Source organism: Pocillopora damicornis, chromosome 6 (assembly GCF_964200805.1).
Source record: "Pocillopora damicornis chromosome 6, jaPocDami1.2, whole genome shotgun sequence".
Taxonomy (NCBI): domain Eukaryota; kingdom Metazoa; phylum Cnidaria; class Anthozoa; order Scleractinia; family Pocilloporidae; genus Pocillopora; species Pocillopora damicornis.
Window position 1 is genome coordinate 25,039,805 of NC_142675.1, and position 18,508 is coordinate 25,058,312.

Consider the following 18,508-nt stretch of genomic DNA (forward strand, 5'->3'; position numbering starts at 1 on the left):
CAATGTTTAAATGTTCTACTTTACTGTTGAGGAAAATATTTTAATTTTTACTCTTTGTTTGTTTTTCTGGTTTGTTTTTTTTTTTTGTTTTGTTTTGCTTTTTTTTTGTTTTTCTTAATTTTAGTACTCTAGCCCTTCTGGTATACCTCAAGTCCATGTTTCATACCTGTATCTCAAAGTAAGACGATTGTTCGTAGTCCGTGGTCCTTAGTTTAAAGTCCGTTCCACTCTTATCGTTTTCAAAATTCCTCTTCCGGTAGGGAGAAACCGCAGCTATCGTGCTGTCTGTTTATGCGGTTAGTCTTCTTTCTGACTGAACTCTACATACTTGCAAGTTTTTAAGACGAAAAAAGACTGATTTAGACTCCTAACACCTTGATTCAGCTTGAAAAGAATGGCAAGTGAGCCTCACGAGTGGCCTCAAGGTTATGGATATCAACAACCACAGCAACCTGTCATTCAACAACAACCAGGTAAATCGAAACAACCTCACAGCTTTTCCAGGAAATGGTGTACTTTTAAACGTTCGATGAAATAACGCTTTCTGTGAAATACTAATGTTACTCACCACCAGTTTAGATGTTAAGACAGAACGACCTGATAACACCCGCCAAAATTTGCAAGTGTTCTGAGGAAAGCTTCACCGCAGCTTGCCCGCCGCAACCTCAGCTCAACTCCAGCTGTAAGCTTGTTACACAGCTACAGGAACTTTTCCTTGACAGATTCGCTGATGATAATCATTTATTTCCATGCATTTGTAGAATTAAAAAGTTGTTTTATACATCATTACGTTGCCAATGCGTAATTCACGAGAAAAAAATTGATTTTGCAATTTTTGAGCGTAGGGGTCCCCGGACAAATGAGTTGGATGCCTGCACCTCAAGCGCCAATGGGCTGCCCTCAAGGACTGGAATATTTATCGGCCGTCGATCAAATACTGATTCATCAACAGGTCGACCTTGTCGAAGGTAGCTTTGTAGCTAAGTGATTCATTCAAGCACGAGTTTACGCTAAACCACTACAACCGTTGACCGAAACTTATTCTGAGAGACAGAGAAGCCTAGGTGTTCTGACTGAAAGGAAAAAAAAAAAGATGGAGAAAGATGAAATTAGATAGCTTCTGCACCTGCTGAATCGAAAATTAGTCACTGTATGTAATGTTGATTACCAAATCAAAGCAGTCCTTGTCACCCGACATGTCATCTTATAATTCTGGAACCAAACATTATCTGAACCTGTTCTTGATCTGGGTAGTCAGGGGATTTATTATAGCATAACGTTATCAACAGTTAAACAGATAGATAATAAACCTTTTGTTTCTCTGGCCGAAAGTGATTTCATTACTAAAATGACAATATTAAGTCACATTGATCTTAGCTCTTCATCTTTTTATTTCAAAGTTTTGACTGGATGTGAAAGAACAAATAAGTACAGGATTTGCAATACCATGAGTCAACAAATATACTTTGCTCTTGAAGGTAAACATAGCTCTGTATTTTTTTTTTTTGTTTCTTAGCTACCAAGTTTAATAATGCCAAATGTAACACATCTTAGTAGAAAATAGGGTGTCACCTTTCAGAATTTTGTTGGGGCGGAAAGAGCCACAGTGCCTAGAAACCTTGACCCCATGTTAAGAAAAAATCTATCATTTTCTCCTCCATGATTTAAGTCAACTTATTATATACTCAACAAAATATCGCGTTTCTGATTGGTCAATGATGAATGCATAAATAGGTTATAGAGTGCAATAGAGGTTATAGAGTGCAATATGGAGAAGTTGCCATGGAAACACCAGGGAAGCGCCAAATTTGAACACCAAATTATAAAAAAATCGAGAATATAATAAATAAAAAATCGTATGAACCTGCTCGTGCATTTCGTGATTTATGGGCACGAGTGATGTTTTGAAAGTTCTCAAATTGCACTCACCTTGTGCCCATAAATCACAAAATGCACTCGCGTTCATACGATTTCCTATACTCATTGAATACCTAAGAGAGTGGGAGGGTATTCCTAGTGATTGGCTAGTGGGGATGTAGCCCTACATGGCCTCCCATTTTCACAACTGAATTGAATATAATCAGGGTTTGCATTTTCAGTAGAGTTACTAGAACAAAGTAGCACATTTTCAGGATTTTTGGGTAAGAAGATTCTGGTAAGTAAGGATATAAAAAGGGAAAATCTAGAGGTATTTCAAGCTGTTGTAGATTCATATACAGATAGTGACCAAGTTAAGGTTAGGATAATCACAGTTGCCCAAAAGTGACTAAGATTCTAAGAGGCAGGGATACAAATCAAGCAAAAATTGACCCAAGTCCCCAACCCCCTTAGTTTCAAGAACCAGAAAACAATTCCCTGTTTACCTGCAGCTCATACTTGTTTAAGCTTACCCTGAGACTAATCAGGAACTAAGTATCTCTATCCGGTTTAACCCTTTAACTCCCAGATCAAATTTGTTATTCTCCTTACTGTTAACTATACAATTTCTATTTGTTCAGAGAATTTAGTATTGGATCAACTAATTATCGTATTTACTTGTGCATAAGTCAACCCCCATTTTCAAGATCAAAAATCGGATTTTTCATCATTTCTAGTCAAAGAAGTTAATCTCTTATTTCTGAAAATGTATTGAAAATACAGGGAATTAAAAAAAATGCAGAGCAAAATGTAACCGTGTGCTGTGAAGTTTATTAGCACTTGTTGATATCACCACTGGAGAAGTATTATACCATATTTTGTAAATCACATTTAAAATGAAATCTTCTTGCATTTTTAATAACTTTTATCTTGATGTTTTTGAAAGGAGATTAATTAGCCTGAAGGTCAGTACTGAAGTACCTTGATAAGGATCACACATAACAATTAAGACTGTGTGAGCCAGCTCACTAAGCCACTGTAATCATTCAATGAAAACAAAAGTTCAGCACCGTAAACTGCAGCGAAGCTGCTGGCAAAAAAGTCTACTCTACAGTCCAAAGACACAATAGAAATCAGCTCTAGTAGCCTTTTGTTAAGCCACTTAAAATTTATTATTTCAAAATTTTTTGTTGACGAAGAATGTGCTAAAAATGGTTTTATAAACTCGGTTTTCCTAATGAACTTCAGGTGATTGTTATGCTAATTTCTTGGATTGCTTGGGTCAGGTCTTTGTGTATGACTTATGTGTAAGTCAAGGGTGATTTTTTGGGTTGATTTTTTAATGGGTCATAAAAGATCGACTTATACGTGAGTAAATACAGGTATCCCCAAATTGATATTTTTCTTTATTCTCATCACTTATCTAGTTGCTATATAGTGTAGATGTTGTAAGGAGAAATTCTGTCTTGGTCACTCATAGGAGTAAAAGGGTTAACTCTGTTGTCTTGTCAGACACAGACTGCTGTACTCGACAGTGCTGTGGTCCAGGTCGTCCATTTGAGATGAGAATTGTTGATAACATGCAAAGAGAAGTGATGCACCTCTCCCGCCCTGTGCGGTGCCAGTGCTGTTGGTGGCCCTGTTGTCTTCAAGAGATTGAAATACAAGCCCCCCCTGGAACAGTCATAGGCTATGTGCAGCAAAAGTGATGATATAAAATTTAATATTTTTTTCTCTCAGCTGAGAAATTAAATCATGGTCATAATAACTAAACTGATGGTTACACAAGTTTTAAGGAAACCCCTATGACTGTGTTATAGAATCCATCATGGATAGTAAATAATATTCCTTACCTGCCTGAAATATTTGAAGGTATGATGTAAGTCACAGCCATGGAGAAAATTCATGCATAATGGGCAATGAAAAATCCCTCTGTGTAGAAAGTATTGATATTTTTAGGAGCCAAACTTAAAAATATATAAAGGTCATTGTTCAGCTTTTATTGGTGCAATGCACATACTGCATTCCAGACTAGATTGTCTGTTAACGTTGAAATTTGCATTAATTTATCTTGGTATAAATTATTCATCCTGGCTTTCAAGGCTTAAATTTTTAGAATAAGATATTTCATCTTCCTCTTCTTCTTCCAACTCCTCTCCTTCATCCTTCTCTTTCTATACCACAAAAACCAAATGAAAGAGAAGAGAATAAGGGGGAAAAATTATTAATTATTGTCCTTGGAGTTGAAGCCAGTTCAGTCTCACATTATCAATAGCCTGACACAAGATGAAATTCAAACCAACTGTCAATTGATCATATCAGAGATATATTATCATGGCACTTTATTTCTTAAGGGGGCCTAAAATTGTAGAGAAGAAGCCCTACAGTGCAATACAAGCTGTTATAAGTTGATATTGGCCATAATTGTTCCTCAGGCCGTCTCCATGGAAAATAAAGCTAGAAATTCAAGATTCTCAGCATCAGCACATCATGACAATCAATGGACCATGCTGTCCTTGTGGCTGTTCAGACATTGAGTTCCCTGTGAGTCCTAGTAAAATAAATTGAAGACACCTATTTATTTACACTGCAATTGTTAAAAGAAATACGAATGCTGAATTCACTAATGGCATAAGTGTTTATATGGTGTCCACAAGAGTAACAGAAGTGGTTATTTAGTATTCAAAAGATCTGATCTTCTTAACCCTTAAAAACCCATGATCTGAGCAATAATTTTCCCACAGAGCAGTATGCAACCCATTGTAAAGTTGTTAGGAGAATTTGTGTTTAAACAAAATATCAGTGAACTGATGTGATTGTTAATAATCACCATTCCATTGCTATAAAAGGTATTAAAATTGTGCAATAGCTTGAGCTGGTTACCTGTCAACAACCTCTGGGAGAAAAAAAATTAAATTGCTTCTTTCTCAACATGCAGGTTTTTTCAGCTGACGGAAGCAGTGAAACTGGAATGATAACCAAACAGTGGACCGGATGTACCCGAGAGACATTCACTGATGCAGCAAACTTCGGCATCCAATGTAATGAGTTTTTGATAAGTGTTATGCAGTAATTAATATCAGTGACACACATTTCTGCAGCAGCAGTCAGTGTCATATTTTGACAGTTAAATATTTAGTGAATAAATTTTTCCAAACGCTATTTGATCTGATTGTTTTATTCCAACCTTAGTCCCTTTAGATTTGGAGATCAAGTTTAAAGCCATTTTACTGGGAGCAGTCTTCCTTGTTGTAAGTTCATTTTAACCCTTTAACTCCCAGAAGTGATCAACATGAAACTTCTCCCCATAATATCCTAACATAAACCAGCAAATAGGTAATGAGAATATTAAAACTTATCAAGTAGAATTTTTTATCTTGATCTAACACCAAATTCTCATTACTACTTCACAAAGAAATTTGTAACAGTTTAAGGGGAGAAATAATGATTTGATCTTGGGAGTTAAAGGGTTAAATATCTTATTTGAAATAAGTACAGACACTCATGCTGATTGAACAATAAGTCAATTAAGGATAAATTGCATGACCAAAACTCACCTTAAAGCAGTTTTTTTCTTTTTCTGGACTTAAGAAGTGTACAGTTTAAGGCACAAGAGTAAACAGACCAGATTTTGTGATTGATTCAGGTAGCCAATCAGCTAATGCAAGCAGCTAAATGTATTATTTAGAGGTGTGATGTTCAAATCATGATTTTCATTTGTCCTTTTTTTTCTTGAGCACAATGAAAGAATAACTTTGGTTTTGAAAAACATGGAAGCAATTTCCATGGAATATGATGCCTGGTTTTGCAGCCATTTGATGGAATCATCTAATAGCTTTTCTGTTGTTGGTACTTACAGGATTTCATGTTCTTTGAACGTGGCAGCTAAATATGAACAGAGGATTGTTCATTCAACATTTCAAGGATGGAAGGAACAGGATTTGCCTCAAAATCTTTACAAATATCTAATTATTTCAGAGCTCTTTGTTTTCTATTTAAATGACAAAAAATTGGTTTTCTTGAAGTTTCTCCGGCATGGTGATGCACTTGAACAGAATGTATTTTCAAGGTTCTTTTGATCCATTATGCTTGTAACAAATAATTTTAAGAGTGGCCACTGAAAACTATTTACTGCTTTGATTTTAGCAACAATATAGATAAACCACTTTGTACAAACAGGAAAACACTTTGTTTTAACAAAAATGTCATTTTTTTCACCACCAAAGTCAACTTTCATATTATATGATTTGGGATGTATTTAAAAGCAAAGATTTTTGTGCTGGCCTTTGAGGGTCAAGAATTTTTTTCATTTATTTCAAGAGAGAATCAAACTCCTCTTAATCAATGTTGTACACATAATGTGCTTATCCAAATTTACCTTAGTTAATATCATCTTGTTGGTGGTAAAATGGACCCTGCTTGGTCCAATGACTTCCATATATACATTTATATTACTTCAAGTAAAATCGCAGTTTTTATTTTTGATTTTCCCCATCATTATATCACCAATACCTTTTCAAGAAAGAGTAGTCACTGTGTCAATATTTATTGTGAGACCTTCAGTGGGCGCTAATAATTATATATTTGATATATTTGAAGTATAAAATGTTGTTTTATATTTATTAAACTGGAAATAAAAGAAATTTGTTTTTCTTTTGAAGTCCATCCCTTCTTTTTAAAAATGTTTGAGTTTTGACTTCATTTACATTTCTATGAGGATTGCAAAGAAAATAGGACAAAATATGGAGAAAGAGAAACCCAATCATTTTTTGTTACTACCGTAGTTATTCGGTTATAAGGCGCACCGTTTTTTTCAAGAAATTCCTAATTTCTACTAAAAATTACCGCCAAAGTTTGGGTGCGTCTTATAGGCGAAGATTTTCCCGAAACAATTTTTTTTTATCACAGTTACTGGTACGATTTCAAGCAAATAAAATGACACACACATTGACTTTTATGAATATGGTGGTTCTGAAAAGACAAGCGAAGTCAAATTTGCATAGATGTGATACGTGCTCGAGAGCACGTGCTTAGTAATTTGATACGTCACAAAACGAAACGAAAATAAACAAGCGAAGAGGTAAATACCTTCATCCTTTCAGCCTTTTTAGTGCACTGAGACCTGCATTCTCGGCGGTACATCTTGTTTAATCAAGGCCTTTGTTTGTGTGCGTGTTCGCGTGTGCGACAATTCTGCTTTTGTTGATTAACGGTAAACTAAAATCAATACGCGACTTTTTCGCTTTTTTGTAAGTTTATGAAAGAATTTACAATAAACTTGACCGATCTTTACTCCCCAAACAACGGTGCGCCTTATAACCAAGTATTTTAGCGATTTTCTAAGTTTGAAAACATGCAATAATGAAGTTGCCGAATTGGGGGTGCGTCTTACAGCCGAGTGCGCCTTATAACCGAATAACTACGGTAAGTTATCTTCAAGGTCTAAAACACAGTAAGTGATATATGTAACTGAAGATGAGTTTAAATTAATTTATTCATAGAGTGTCGTGTCGGAGGGAATATTACACTTGATATTGAGTCCATTTACAATCAGTGGTGCAATCCTCCAAACGGACAGGAGTCTGGGAAGAGAAGGAAGAAATGCTGACTTGGGAAACTGAGCAGCTAAGAAACTGTAGTTGGATTAGAAGCGAGTCCTCGTCAGATCGAGTTTTATTGCAGTTGCAATGGCATTGTTAGACCTTTTAGAACCGCTTCTTGTGCATTGGCAGACAATTTTAATTGCTTCTGCCATATTTTCGGTTTATTTTTACTGGATTGTGCCATATCGGGCGGCTAGAGCTATTTACCCCAAGGGACCCATCCCGTTACCGTTTATCGGTCATTTGTGGGATACTGTAAAACACAAGGGATTGGTACATCAGCAAATGGACGAATATTGCAAAAAATACGGCCAAGTATACTCCATGCTTACCTTTGGCAGCAAACCATGCATAATAATCTCGGACCCAGAAATGCTGAGAGACATTTTCGTCAAAGAGTTTGGCTCTTTTGCTGATCGCCCGGTAAGCTCAACATACATAAACCTTTTATCAATTACGGCAATCGCCACCGACTGTCTTTTGTTAATGTGCTGTTTTTTTTCTTTTTGTCAGCCTTGAGTCTTTGATGTAGTAGAAGGCGTTCACCTTTGCATTTTGGTCAGATGTCAAGTGCTTAATTGCACAGTCAGCACTTTAAAATTAAGTTCGGATGGGGTGTGGCAGGGAAAATAAATTTTTTCAGGAGAATATGCTTTGACAAAATTGCTGACATTGTCAAAACTTTTTAGAGTTGGATATTAGAAATGGACAGAACCATATCTCTAAAATAATTTAAGAATGGGGTATGATTTGGAGAGGTGGACACCCATCTACCCAAAACTTACACATGCATCCTGCCTGAGCTACATGTGGATGTCAATGTTGACTGAATTCTCTCACTTAACTGATAGTTAGGATTCTTTTTATCATTTAAAGGTATTTTTTAAGCTACCTGAACCTCTGAACAGCATGTTGACAATTGCTACCAAAGACAAGTGGAAACGTATTCGTAACACTTTGTCACCAGCTTTCAGTGCTTTGAAGATGAAACAGATTGTGCCCTTGATGAATATTTGTTGTGACAATTTGATCAAAAAGCTTGGTGAATTTGCTGATAAAGAGGAAAGTGTTGACATTAAGAAGTAAGTACAGAAATATTTACCAAAAATTAAAATTTTTAAATAGCTTTTTGACACTTGTCAATGTAATGTAATTATATTTGCTTTAAAAGGGTGTTTTTGTGGGGAAATATACTTTTCTACATTTATTCAACATTTTCACAAGGTAGCTCCTCATCTGCAAAATACATCTGCCTAAAAATACATCTTAAAAATAAGTTATATCTACCAAAAATAAATGCAACCAATTTTATCAGACAAAGGGCTTGCAATATATTCAGAAATAGGCTTTAAAAAATAAACATAAGTGTGCTAGATGCAATTATGCTGCAGTACAGACAATAATCCTCCAGCAAAGCAAACCCCTTTGCCATTAAGATATGATGCTTCAAAAATTATAGCTTGAGATATTCAGTAAACAACATGACACACACCTCTCATGATATACAGATTGGTAACTTGTACCTATCTTTTTCCTGTAGACTTCACCAGTGTTTAACAATGGATGCTATCGTTTCTGCTGCATTTGGTTTTCAAGTGAACTCACAGAACAATCCTGATGATCCTGTTCTTAAAGCAGCTAAGAAAGCAATGAACCAGTCAACTTCTCAGAAAATTCTGCTGACATTTCTATCTACAATGCCATTTGGGGCAAAGATCATGGAGAAGATACCAAGTTTGTGGATGTCAAATAATATTCCTCTCCTGAACATTACAGAAGAAATAGTTCACACCAAAAGAGAGAGTGGTGGAAACTCTAGCACTAGGAAGGTAGCATTCTGTTGGTTTTACTTTATGTAATTAGGTAATTAAAGGATAGACGCTCTAATTTTTTGGGTGTTGTGTCTTTAAAACCTAGCCAAAGAGAAGCCTAGATCAAAACTGTCTGAGTAGTTTTCACAAACCAGACCAGAAGGACAAACAACTTGTCTTGTATACTGATATTGACTTATTGTGCTCAGGTTGTTCAAGTGTGAGATCATCTTAGTGATTCTCTTTGCTGTTTACCATACAATTCTTTTCATGTTAGTTAAGAGAATTTTGTATTGGATCAACTAATAATTATCCCCTAATTGACACTTCTTTTCTCCTATATTCATTCTCATCACTTGTCTGCTTGAAATTGTATTGATATTGTAAGGAGAAATTCTGTCTTGGTCACTCATGAGAGTTAAAGGATTAACTGTCAACAGTTCTTTTAAGAACCACCCTTTAACTAGAAAATCACTCCATTTACTCTAGTTCATTTTTTTGCTGTAATTTTTTCACCAACACTGAAAATTTAGCAATTGCATATAATTTTACTTATAATGCTTACATTTTATAGGACATGCTTGATTTGATGCTGGCAGCCTCAGATGACCCTTCAGTACCAGAAACAAAGAAGCTCTCAGACATGGAAGTCATAGCACAAAGCCTTGTCTTTCTTGCTGCAGGATATGAAACCACCAGCACCACTTTAAGTTTTGTTTCCCATCATCTAGCCATAAATCCTGAAATTCAGGATAAACTGCAACAAGAGATTGACAGTGTTTGGCCAGATGAAAACCAAATGTTGTCCTATGAAACAGTCCATGAAATGCCATACCTGGACATGGTCTTGGCTGAAAGTTTGAGAATGTACCCTCCAGGTATCAAAGACAAGTCGTATTTCACTGAAACCAGCAGTGTACATGAACCCTTATGTGGGAGGGGCAGTGGCCTGGTTGATAGCATGCTGGGCTGGGCTGGGAGAGGTCTGGGTTTGAGCCCTGGTCAGGATACTTAACTGTCAAAGTGTCTCTTCACTCAGGGGCATAACTACTAGCATGCAAAATGAAATGGCAGGGTTAGGCTATGGTGGACTTAAGCCATTCATTCACGGGTAATAGCAATGCTTTTGTCACTTTATGCTGCAGGAAAAAAAAAGGATAGGCTCTGGGGATGAGGGCTAGAAGACTCAAGAGCAGATGGTTGTCTTTTCTTTTAGGTTATTTTTTATGTTCTGCCGGGGGTGTCTAGGTGAAAACTCTGGTAGGTGAATTCTTACTCCACCATTCTCTGGCCACCCAGGAGCCTTCCAGGTTTTTTATCACTATTATAATTATAATTATTATTGCTATTATTATTATTATTATTATTATTATTATTATCTTTATTATTATTTTTAATTGACACTTGGTCCTAACAATGAAGGGCTCACTGAGCCTCACACATGAGGATCTCCTTTGCCACACCCTTGCTTGCCTTGGAAGGCATAAATCTACATGCATTATTTTAAGGGGTGTTAAGAGACAAGGGAGTTTCCATGGCAAAGAACCACTCAAAACTTAATTTCCCTCACAGCTCAAATGTCCTTCCAGGATATGGAAGCCTTGAAATGCTTGATTATATTGGCTTATTTTTGGAGGTAAATAGTTGAAGGTTTTTTTTTTCTTCTTTAGGATTTGTCATAGTCCGTGTCTGTACAAAAGCATGTGTTCTTAAAGGAGTCAAAATACCTGAAGGTTTAATAGTCATAATACCAGTGTACAGCATTCAGCGAGACCCATCCATTTATCCAGACCCTGATGAATTTGATCCGGAGCGCTTCTCACCTGCAGCCAAACAATCCATTAATCCTTACTCCTACATGCCTTTTGGTCATGGACCTCACAATTGTATTGGAATGAGGTTTGCGCAAATGGAAATGAAGATGGTGCTGGCAAGAATGTTGAAGAAATATCGTCTGGAAGTAGCGGCAGATACAAAGATTCCTCCTGATGTTTTTGTTGCATCTACGTTGTCATGTTCTGGTGTTAATGTTAGAATAACTTCACGAAAGTAAAGGGAAAATGCTTAGGAAAACTGTTGTCTTAAGTCTTTCAACACTTCTTGTGCTGATGATAATTGACTTACATTAAAGAACTGATTCAGGGCAAAGCTTGCTGTTGTTAGCGTAATCTATTACATTTTTCCTTTTCTAGTAGTAAATAGGAAGATCAAAGTTGCAAGATGTATAGCTCTTTCTTATTGAGTTCAAGGTCCATACTTTAAGTTACAGACCAAGTTTTTCCACTCTGATTTATAGCCCAAGTGCAATGCACATGGTCCACAGATCCAAGCAGAAAGACAAGGTTATGTAACTTATAGTGTGGGGAAAACATGTAATTGTAAGTAAGTAATCAGTAAGTAAGTAAGTAAGTGAAGTATGGCCCACTAAATTGACCAATCATAACACACATACTAACTAAGAGATATCATAACAGCGTTTATTTCTTCTAGCTACTCAAATAAATTTTTAACACTAAACCTCGCAATGTCAGAATACCAGGTGACCTTAGATAGTCTGAGGAAAAAAGAATCCAACCTAAAACTTGAAAAAACATTGCTGTTGTTGTAGTCAATAGTCTACCATTACACAACATGTGCTTGAATTTAGATACTGACAATATTTTGAATATGACAAGAGAAATAAAGAAGAAGCTCAGGGTATTGTGGCCATTCATCTGGTTGGTTGATGGGTGCACTGGAATGGTGGCCAAATAGGTCTGTTTGAAGAGTTCCATATTTTGTTTAAATGAGGTAACTATCATTTTACTTCTAAGTAAAACAGGGAGAAACTGTAAATATCGTGTCTTTAATATTTGGATGAAACCGTGAAATGATCCTTTCATCTGCTATGACAATCCTTTAGAGCATATTGAGCAGTTTAAAAATGAGACTCCATTTGGGTGGGAGGAAGTTCATGGGGGCCAGTATCCCCGTTAACTTTTTCCTCGAGTATCCTGTATCGCTTAAATGTTTTAACCAAACATCTCATATCCCAGTAACCCCTAATTAAGCCTCAAAAGATCATCTAGAGCACCTCTTGCAAGATCGACATGGAATTTTTGTTGATTAAATCTGAATGGTACTGTACGGACTTACAAGACTACGTGAATATTTCTGGCCACGAATGATCAACCCTCCCAGCCCAAAATTACAGAGAAATTTTGGTGTATTCTTACGCGACGTACATTCCAGAGGGGGTTGGGCAATAAACATTTGAAGGTGAGACTGAATGTAAACAAGGAGATTTTAGGTCTAAACAGAAAGCTTCGCAAGCTTTACTACGAAAATGTCCATTTTAAACTTTGCCGAGCAATTTCTTGAGCACTGGCCAACGATTTTAATCGCCTCATCCATTCTGTTGGTTTATTTGTACTTTATTGTCCCATATCGGACGCTAAAAGCTGTTTATCCTAAAGGACCGACTCCTCTGCCGTTCATCGGGCATTCGCTGGATGCTATAAAGCACAGGGGGTCAATGCATCTTCAGATTGACGAGTATTACAAGAAATATGGCGATGTGTTCTCCATGTTTATCTTGGGCAACATGAGCAGTATTGTTGTCAGCGATCCTGACCTGCTGAGGGATCTTTTCGTGAAAGACTTCGCTTCCTTCGCCGATCGCCCCGTAAGTTCCCCGCACGATCTTGGAGTGTCAGCTTATTTCTAAATAAATAGTATTTTAAACATCTCTCCAAGAAAGACTTCGCCTTCTTGCTTCTTTTTTGTCAGTTCCTTACACGACTTTGAAATGAAAGCTTAAAATTATACACAACTCCTTCCAGTTTCCTGATTTATTGGTTTTTAATTGTTTTCAGGAATTTTTTAAACAACCTGAACCTCTTTGTTATATGATGTCAGAAGCCAAAAAAGAACAGTGGAAACGTATTCGCAACACTTTAACACCGTCTTTCAGCGCTCTCAAAATGAAGCAGATGGTTCCATTGATGAATGCATCCTGTGACAATTTGATCAAAAAGCTTGGGGAATTTGCTGATACGGAAAAGAGTGTTGATATTCAGAAGTAAGTAACCAAAAATGCTGCAGTACTGTGTGTTCTTGCTTCCTTAAACTATGGAAACTGCCTACCTCATAAAACAACAGCTATAATCATTATTAATATTTGGCAGGGTAGGCCTGAGTGAAACCTGAGCATTCTGATTGGTTGCCACTAGATATTTTCCATATGGACTGTTTCCACAGAAACAGTCACAAGCTGTGTATTTTTTTGTTCAGGAAAGCTGGCAAACTCACAATCAACAAGTTTGGTCTGACTGCCATGTGATGAACTATATAGTAACTTTGCTTGCTGGAGCTGTACCAGGGAATACTGGTCCTTGGTCCTTTTTTAACAGACCTCACTATACTCAGTCTGTACTACCATGACCTCTGGCCAATATTTTCAGTATGGTCCTCAAACTCAGTTAGTAAGAAGTTAGTAGGGCACTCATGTTCCATTAGTAAGAAGTTTTTTTTTTTTTTTTGTTAGAATTCACCAGTGCCTGACAATGGAAGTCATTCTTTCCTCTGTTTTTGGTTTTCAAGTGGATGCGCAAAATAATCCAGATGATCCAGTTCTGAATGCAGCTAAACTGACCATGTCACAAACTACTTTTCAAAAAATTATTTTGGGGGGTGTAACCTTGTTACCATTTGGTATGAAACTATTGGAAAACATTCCAGCCCTGTTCCTGTCAAATTTTACACCTCTTTTGAGGATCTCAGAGGAAATAGTTCAAACTAAGAAAGGAAGTGTTGGGAGATCATATAGGAAGGTAATATTCTCTATATAGGCTGAAAAAAATTCAAATGCAAATTCTAGATCTTACAAACAGTTTTTGTCATTAGCAGAGGATGTTATTGTCTTGTTATGAGTATGGAACAACAAAAAAGTTTTGATTTCCCCTGAGGAGTGAACACCAGACCTTCAGATTGCAAGCTCTGATACTCTACTCTGAACCACAGAGACTGTATTGATTTAGGCTATTTCTAGGTTAATAGTTGACACACATCGTGCGTATTGTTAGGATCAGCAATGTTGAAAGTAACATATGTGACATTGTAATCATTTTCACTTTCTCCATCATCACCATCCAAAGTAAATAGTATCAACAAAATCATCACTTTGTTTCACCCATAGTCATAGACACTGTGGTTACTCTGTGTTGCTGATTACACAGTAGTGCAGAGCTACCATCACATTTACTGTTACCTGTACTGTCAATACTTTATTGTCTATTGTCACCATAATTATAATCACAGGGTGGCACTCATCATCATCATCATTATTTGCAGTGGACATAGCACCATGGAAGCAATGGTGATAGCATTTTTATCATTATCACTATCAATTTCATCAATATCATTCTCATGAAATGTAAGGTAGCTAATTTCTTACTCTTAGATCGCACTTCTTTTGCCACTGGTTTCTGGTATCTTTAAGGTGCAATTTAGACATAGAGTGTCACATAAATTCAATGAATTCAATTGCAATTTTTATTGCAGGATATGCTGGATTTAATGCTCTCAGCAGCAGATGACTCTTCACTGCCAGAGTCCAAGAAGCTCTCAGATGCAGAAATTATTGCTCAAAGCTTTGTCTTTCTTGCTGCTGGATATGAAACCACTAGCACCACCTTAAGTTTTATGTCCCATCATCTGGCAGTTGATCCTGAAATTCAGGAGAAAGTACAACAAGAGATTGACAGTGTTTGGCCAGATGAAAACCAAATGTTGTCCTATGATGCAGTCCATGAAATGCCATACCTAGACATGGTGGCAGCTGAAGTTCTGAGAATGTACCCTCCAGGTATAAGAGACAGTTTTTTCAAATTTAACATTATAATGAAAATGGTGTTTATAATGATAGCAATTGGTTTTGGAGTGAAGTGACAATTGCAAATATGGTTGCATTCACAAGCTAGACACTTAGTATACTGATTCAAAGGAAAAGTTTTATGGTTGATGGAATAATTTATAAGAAATTTGCACCTAGTATCCATTTGGCAAACCTTTATTCATTCCTTCGCATTACAGAAAATAGGTATGATCATTAAATGAATTTTAAGTCATTGATCGCAATTGATTTATATCAGTTATCCAGCTGAAATACATGTCCAACATACTGTTACTGTTATACTACTGGCACTCCTATTTTATTATCACTACTCAAACTAGTTCTCAAAGTGCTGTGGTCTGGCCCTGATTGCATGATTCAGTTTCAAATTATTTGACCCTCTAAACTTGATAATGTAAATTGGCCACCGTAAAGGGTTTCTAAAACTGACATTTCTGTTCGCTCTGACTGAGAGCTAACGTTCAAAACGTCACCTTTATAAGCTGCTGACGGTGGTTTATTTACGTTATCTACTCAGTTGATGAAACCAAATTATTTTTGTAACACCCTCCACTAGTGGGGTAGCACAGTTTCTTTACAAACTTGTACCCCTCATTCATTTGGTCACGAGCATTATTACTGTATGTGACTCTGCTTCTATTTTGTAGGATTCATTACAGCTCGGGCCTGCACAGAAGAGTGTACCATTAAGGGAATCAAGATGGCTGAAGGTTTAACAGTTGTGGTCCCTATTTACAGTATCCACCGAGACCCACGTTATTATCCCAATCCAGATAAATTTGACCCTGATCGCTTCTTACCTGCAGCCAAGCAGTCGCGCAATCCTTACACTTACCTACCCTTTGGTCACGGACCACGTAACTGCATTGGAATGAGGTTTGCGCAAATGGAGATGAAGCTGGCGATGGCAAGGATTCTGAAGAAATACAGCTTTGAAGTGGCGCCAGATACAAAGATTCCGCCTGAAGTGACCATCTCTTCTACCCTGACGTGTTCTGGTGTCAACGTTCGAGTAAAGTCTCGTAACAAGTGAAACGGTGAACCTTCGTGGAGGGAGCTGTACACAGTCTATTGTTATATATCTAGACCTTTACTCAACAAACAAGCAATGTGATTGGTTGATTCTTGGTCACGTGCCCCTGATCAAATTCAAATGTATCCCGACCGGGATACAATTGCACAGATGTTGCCCGTGAGCCGAATGCAACAGCACATGATTGTTTAAGGGAAAGTCTAAATATATAACAAAGCACTTAATGTATGGTCCCTCAGGAAACTAGTTTCTCGAGTTCTCTTGGGAAAACAAAACTAATTGTTCCTCTCGGGACCGTACAGTAAGTGTATAATGTCACGTTATGGGTCGACTATTGATTTGGTAGTAAGAAGTGCTGAAACATTAAGACTTCCATCACCTTTTTTTCTCCTTTTTAACTCGTGCAAATGAGTTTTTATGGAGACTCCAATATGCAAATGAGTCACTCACTCACTCACTCACTTACTCACTCACTAAGATGTAGACACTGTCGCAGTGGTAATAAGTCATCCCGAACTCGCAGTAGTAACCATGCACTAAACGGTAGAGGCTTTGTTATAGTTTATACTAGGCATTGTTGCTTTAAATATCACCTTCCAAGTGAGCAAAATTTATCAAGTTCAGGCCCAAACCTGAAAGTGAGAATCGCTTCAATCGTAAATTCAATTATCATATGTAGACATTGGGGGCTGGATCAATCAGTAGCAGACCACAAAAAAAAACTCTGTGCTCGTCTGATAAAAGAAAACTTGGGGAATTCATTGCCGCAGATCTTTAATTTTAATAATTCAAATAAACTTGCTGTTACATTAAATGTGTTCTTAGGAATTTTCTTTCTTTCCGATGCAAGCAAGAGAAAACCATCATCATCATCATCATTTTTTATTTGCCTTATTTACACAACACAAAAAGATTTATTTACAGCGGTTATAGCTAGAAGGCGAGGAGACCCAGGAAGCCACCGGGCTTATGGGAGAGCCACCTCACTTACATTAATAGATAAAATAAAGAAAAAGAGCTGCGAATGTGCAGTTAGGCCAATTCAGTGATTCTTTAAGTAAAAACTCCTGCATTTTTGTCTTAAAACTAAGAAGATTTGACGAACGAGTGACTGAAATAGGAAGAGAGTTCCAAATTTTAGGACCTTGGTAGAGAATTGTAAATTGCTTGGGATTTTTACGGCACAAATGCGTTCGATAATTACTGGCTGTTCTGGTACCATAGTTGTGAATTTGGTTATTCGTTACAAAAAGATTGAGAAGCAATGGAGGCAATAAGTTATTTCTACAATAAAACATGAAAAAAAACATGAAACCTTGTAGACAGATCATAACTTGATCATTACTTCATAATTTATAATCAAGAGGTTTACTTAAACCTCTTGATTATAAATTAAAGGTACACGTTGTTATTAATACTTCACCTAAGCGCACATTTCAAGAAGAAAACACAATACCGGTAATTCTTGGATCGGAATCTCTTGGCGTGATCTGAGTGTGTACCTGTATACCTGAGATAATATACGGGTATACCTCCCGGGTAGTGTATACCTGAGGGTTAATTTTAATCTCCTACTTACCCTCTTGGGTAGTGTATACCTGAGGGTTATTTTTAATCTCTTCTTTACCCTCCAGGGTAGCGTATACCTGAGAGTTATTTTTAATATCTTCTATACCCTTTTGGGTAGTGTATACCTGAGGGTTATTTCTAATCCCTTGCATACCCTCCTGGGTAGTGTATACCTGAGGGTTAATTTTAATCTCCTCCTTACCCTCTTGGGTAGTGTATACCTGAGGGTTATTTTTAATATCTTCCATACCCTTTTGGGTAGTGTATACCTGGGGGTTATTTTAAATCTCCTCTTTACCCTCCTTTTTTTTTTTTTTTTTTTGTTTTTTTTGTATTTTATTAATTTTTATTAATTCAAAGTTACATACATTTTTCATAAAACAAACATAATTCACATAAACAGACAGACACAGTACATATATCTACATACACAATCCACAGTTCCTCTTAGCTCTTCTCGGCTTCTAAATATAATACTAGTACAGTGCAGCAACAAACATGAGATTCTATATCATCTAATAATTTTTGTACTTGTCCCATTTCATATTATGAGCTTTTAGCTTATTATTTGATTTTGCGATCATTGTCTCGAGTTGGTGGATCGTTTTAATTTTGAGGTTTAATACTTTAATTGAAGGAAGAGATTTGTTCTGTCGGCAAGAATATAAATACTGTTTGGCAATTATTAAAATATGATTGATTAATAATTCGTCTTCGCACCTTAAAATACCAAACATTATAT

At 36.7% G+C, this 18,508-nt stretch overlaps 3 protein-coding genes and 1 long non-coding RNA gene across 5 annotated transcripts; 3 read left to right on the forward strand and 1 right to left on the reverse strand.

Moving 5' to 3' along the window:
- Positions 1–235: 235 nt before the first annotated feature.
- Positions 236–6,539, forward strand: LOC113676238 (phospholipid scramblase 1-like). The gene is made up of 8 exons (XM_027192873.2): positions 236–473; positions 846–968; positions 1,401–1,478; positions 3,370–3,562; positions 4,293–4,401; positions 4,796–4,898; positions 5,050–5,108; positions 5,717–6,539. The coding sequence occupies exons 1-8, from the start codon at positions 395–397 to the stop codon at positions 5,744–5,746; spliced, it is 774 nt and encodes a 257-aa protein (XP_027048674.2). The 5' UTR covers positions 236–394; the 3' UTR covers positions 5,747–6,539.
- A 427-nt stretch (positions 6,540–6,966) lies between these two features.
- LOC113676236 (cytochrome P450 3A30) lies at positions 6,967–11,971 on the forward strand. 2 transcript variants are annotated; one of them, XM_089209785.1, is made up of 6 exons: positions 6,967–7,281; positions 7,359–7,883; positions 8,337–8,542; positions 9,001–9,289; positions 9,846–10,149; positions 10,942–11,971. In XM_089209785.1, exons 2-6 carry the CDS (start codon positions 7,545–7,547, stop codon positions 11,322–11,324), a joined length of 1,521 nt encoding a protein of 506 aa, XP_089065911.1. In that variant the 5' UTR covers positions 6,967–7,281; positions 7,359–7,544; the 3' UTR covers positions 11,325–11,971. The 2 variants fall into 2 exon arrangements, with proteins under 2 accessions (XP_089065911.1, XP_027048669.2); XM_027192868.2 differs by lacking the exon at positions 6,967–7,281 and having other exon boundaries at positions 7,351–7,883.
- Positions 7,334–7,932, reverse strand: LOC113676239 (uncharacterized). The gene is made up of 2 exons (XR_003446680.2): positions 7,793–7,932; positions 7,334–7,439 (listed from the first exon to the last, which is right to left on the reverse strand). It is a non-coding gene; the product is annotated as an uncharacterized LOC113676239 (long non-coding RNA).
- Positions 11,972–12,493: 522 nt separating the features above from the next.
- Positions 12,494–17,011, forward strand: LOC113676325 (cytochrome P450 3A4). The gene is made up of 5 exons (XM_027192973.2): positions 12,494–12,935; positions 13,126–13,331; positions 13,797–14,082; positions 14,813–15,116; positions 15,812–17,011. The coding sequence occupies exons 1-5, from the start codon at positions 12,597–12,599 to the stop codon at positions 16,195–16,197; spliced, it is 1,521 nt and encodes a 506-aa protein (XP_027048774.2). The 5' UTR covers positions 12,494–12,596; the 3' UTR covers positions 16,198–17,011.
- Positions 17,012–18,508: the final 1,497 nt, after the last annotated feature.

Coding starts and splice junctions, on each gene's coding strand:
- LOC113676238 (XM_027192873.2), top strand. CDS start 395: ATGGCAAGTGAGCCTCACGAGTGGCCTCAAGGTTATGGATATCAACAA. Junction 3,563..4,292: donor ATAGGCTATGTGCAGCAAAA/GTGATGATATAA, acceptor ATTGTTCCTCAG/GCCGTCTCCATGGAAAATAA. Junction 5,109..5,716: donor TGGGAGCAGTCTTCCTTGTT/GTAAGTTCATTT, acceptor TGGTACTTACAG/GATTTCATGTTCTTTGAACG.
- LOC113676236 (XM_089209785.1), top strand. CDS start 7,545: ATGGCATTGTTAGACCTTTTAGAACCGCTTCTTGTGCATTGGCAGACA. Junction 8,543..9,000: donor GAAAGTGTTGACATTAAGAA/GTAAGTACAGAA, acceptor TTTTTCCTGTAG/ACTTCACCAGTGTTTAACAA. Junction 9,290..9,845: donor GAAACTCTAGCACTAGGAAG/GTAGCATTCTGT, acceptor TACATTTTATAG/GACATGCTTGATTTGATGCT.
- LOC113676325 (XM_027192973.2), top strand. CDS start 12,597: ATGTCCATTTTAAACTTTGCCGAGCAATTTCTTGAGCACTGGCCAACG. Junction 12,936..13,125: donor CTTCCTTCGCCGATCGCCCC/GTAAGTTCCCCG, acceptor AATTGTTTTCAG/GAATTTTTTAAACAACCTGA. Junction 15,117..15,811: donor TCTGAGAATGTACCCTCCAG/GTATAAGAGACA, acceptor TCTATTTTGTAG/GATTCATTACAGCTCGGGCC.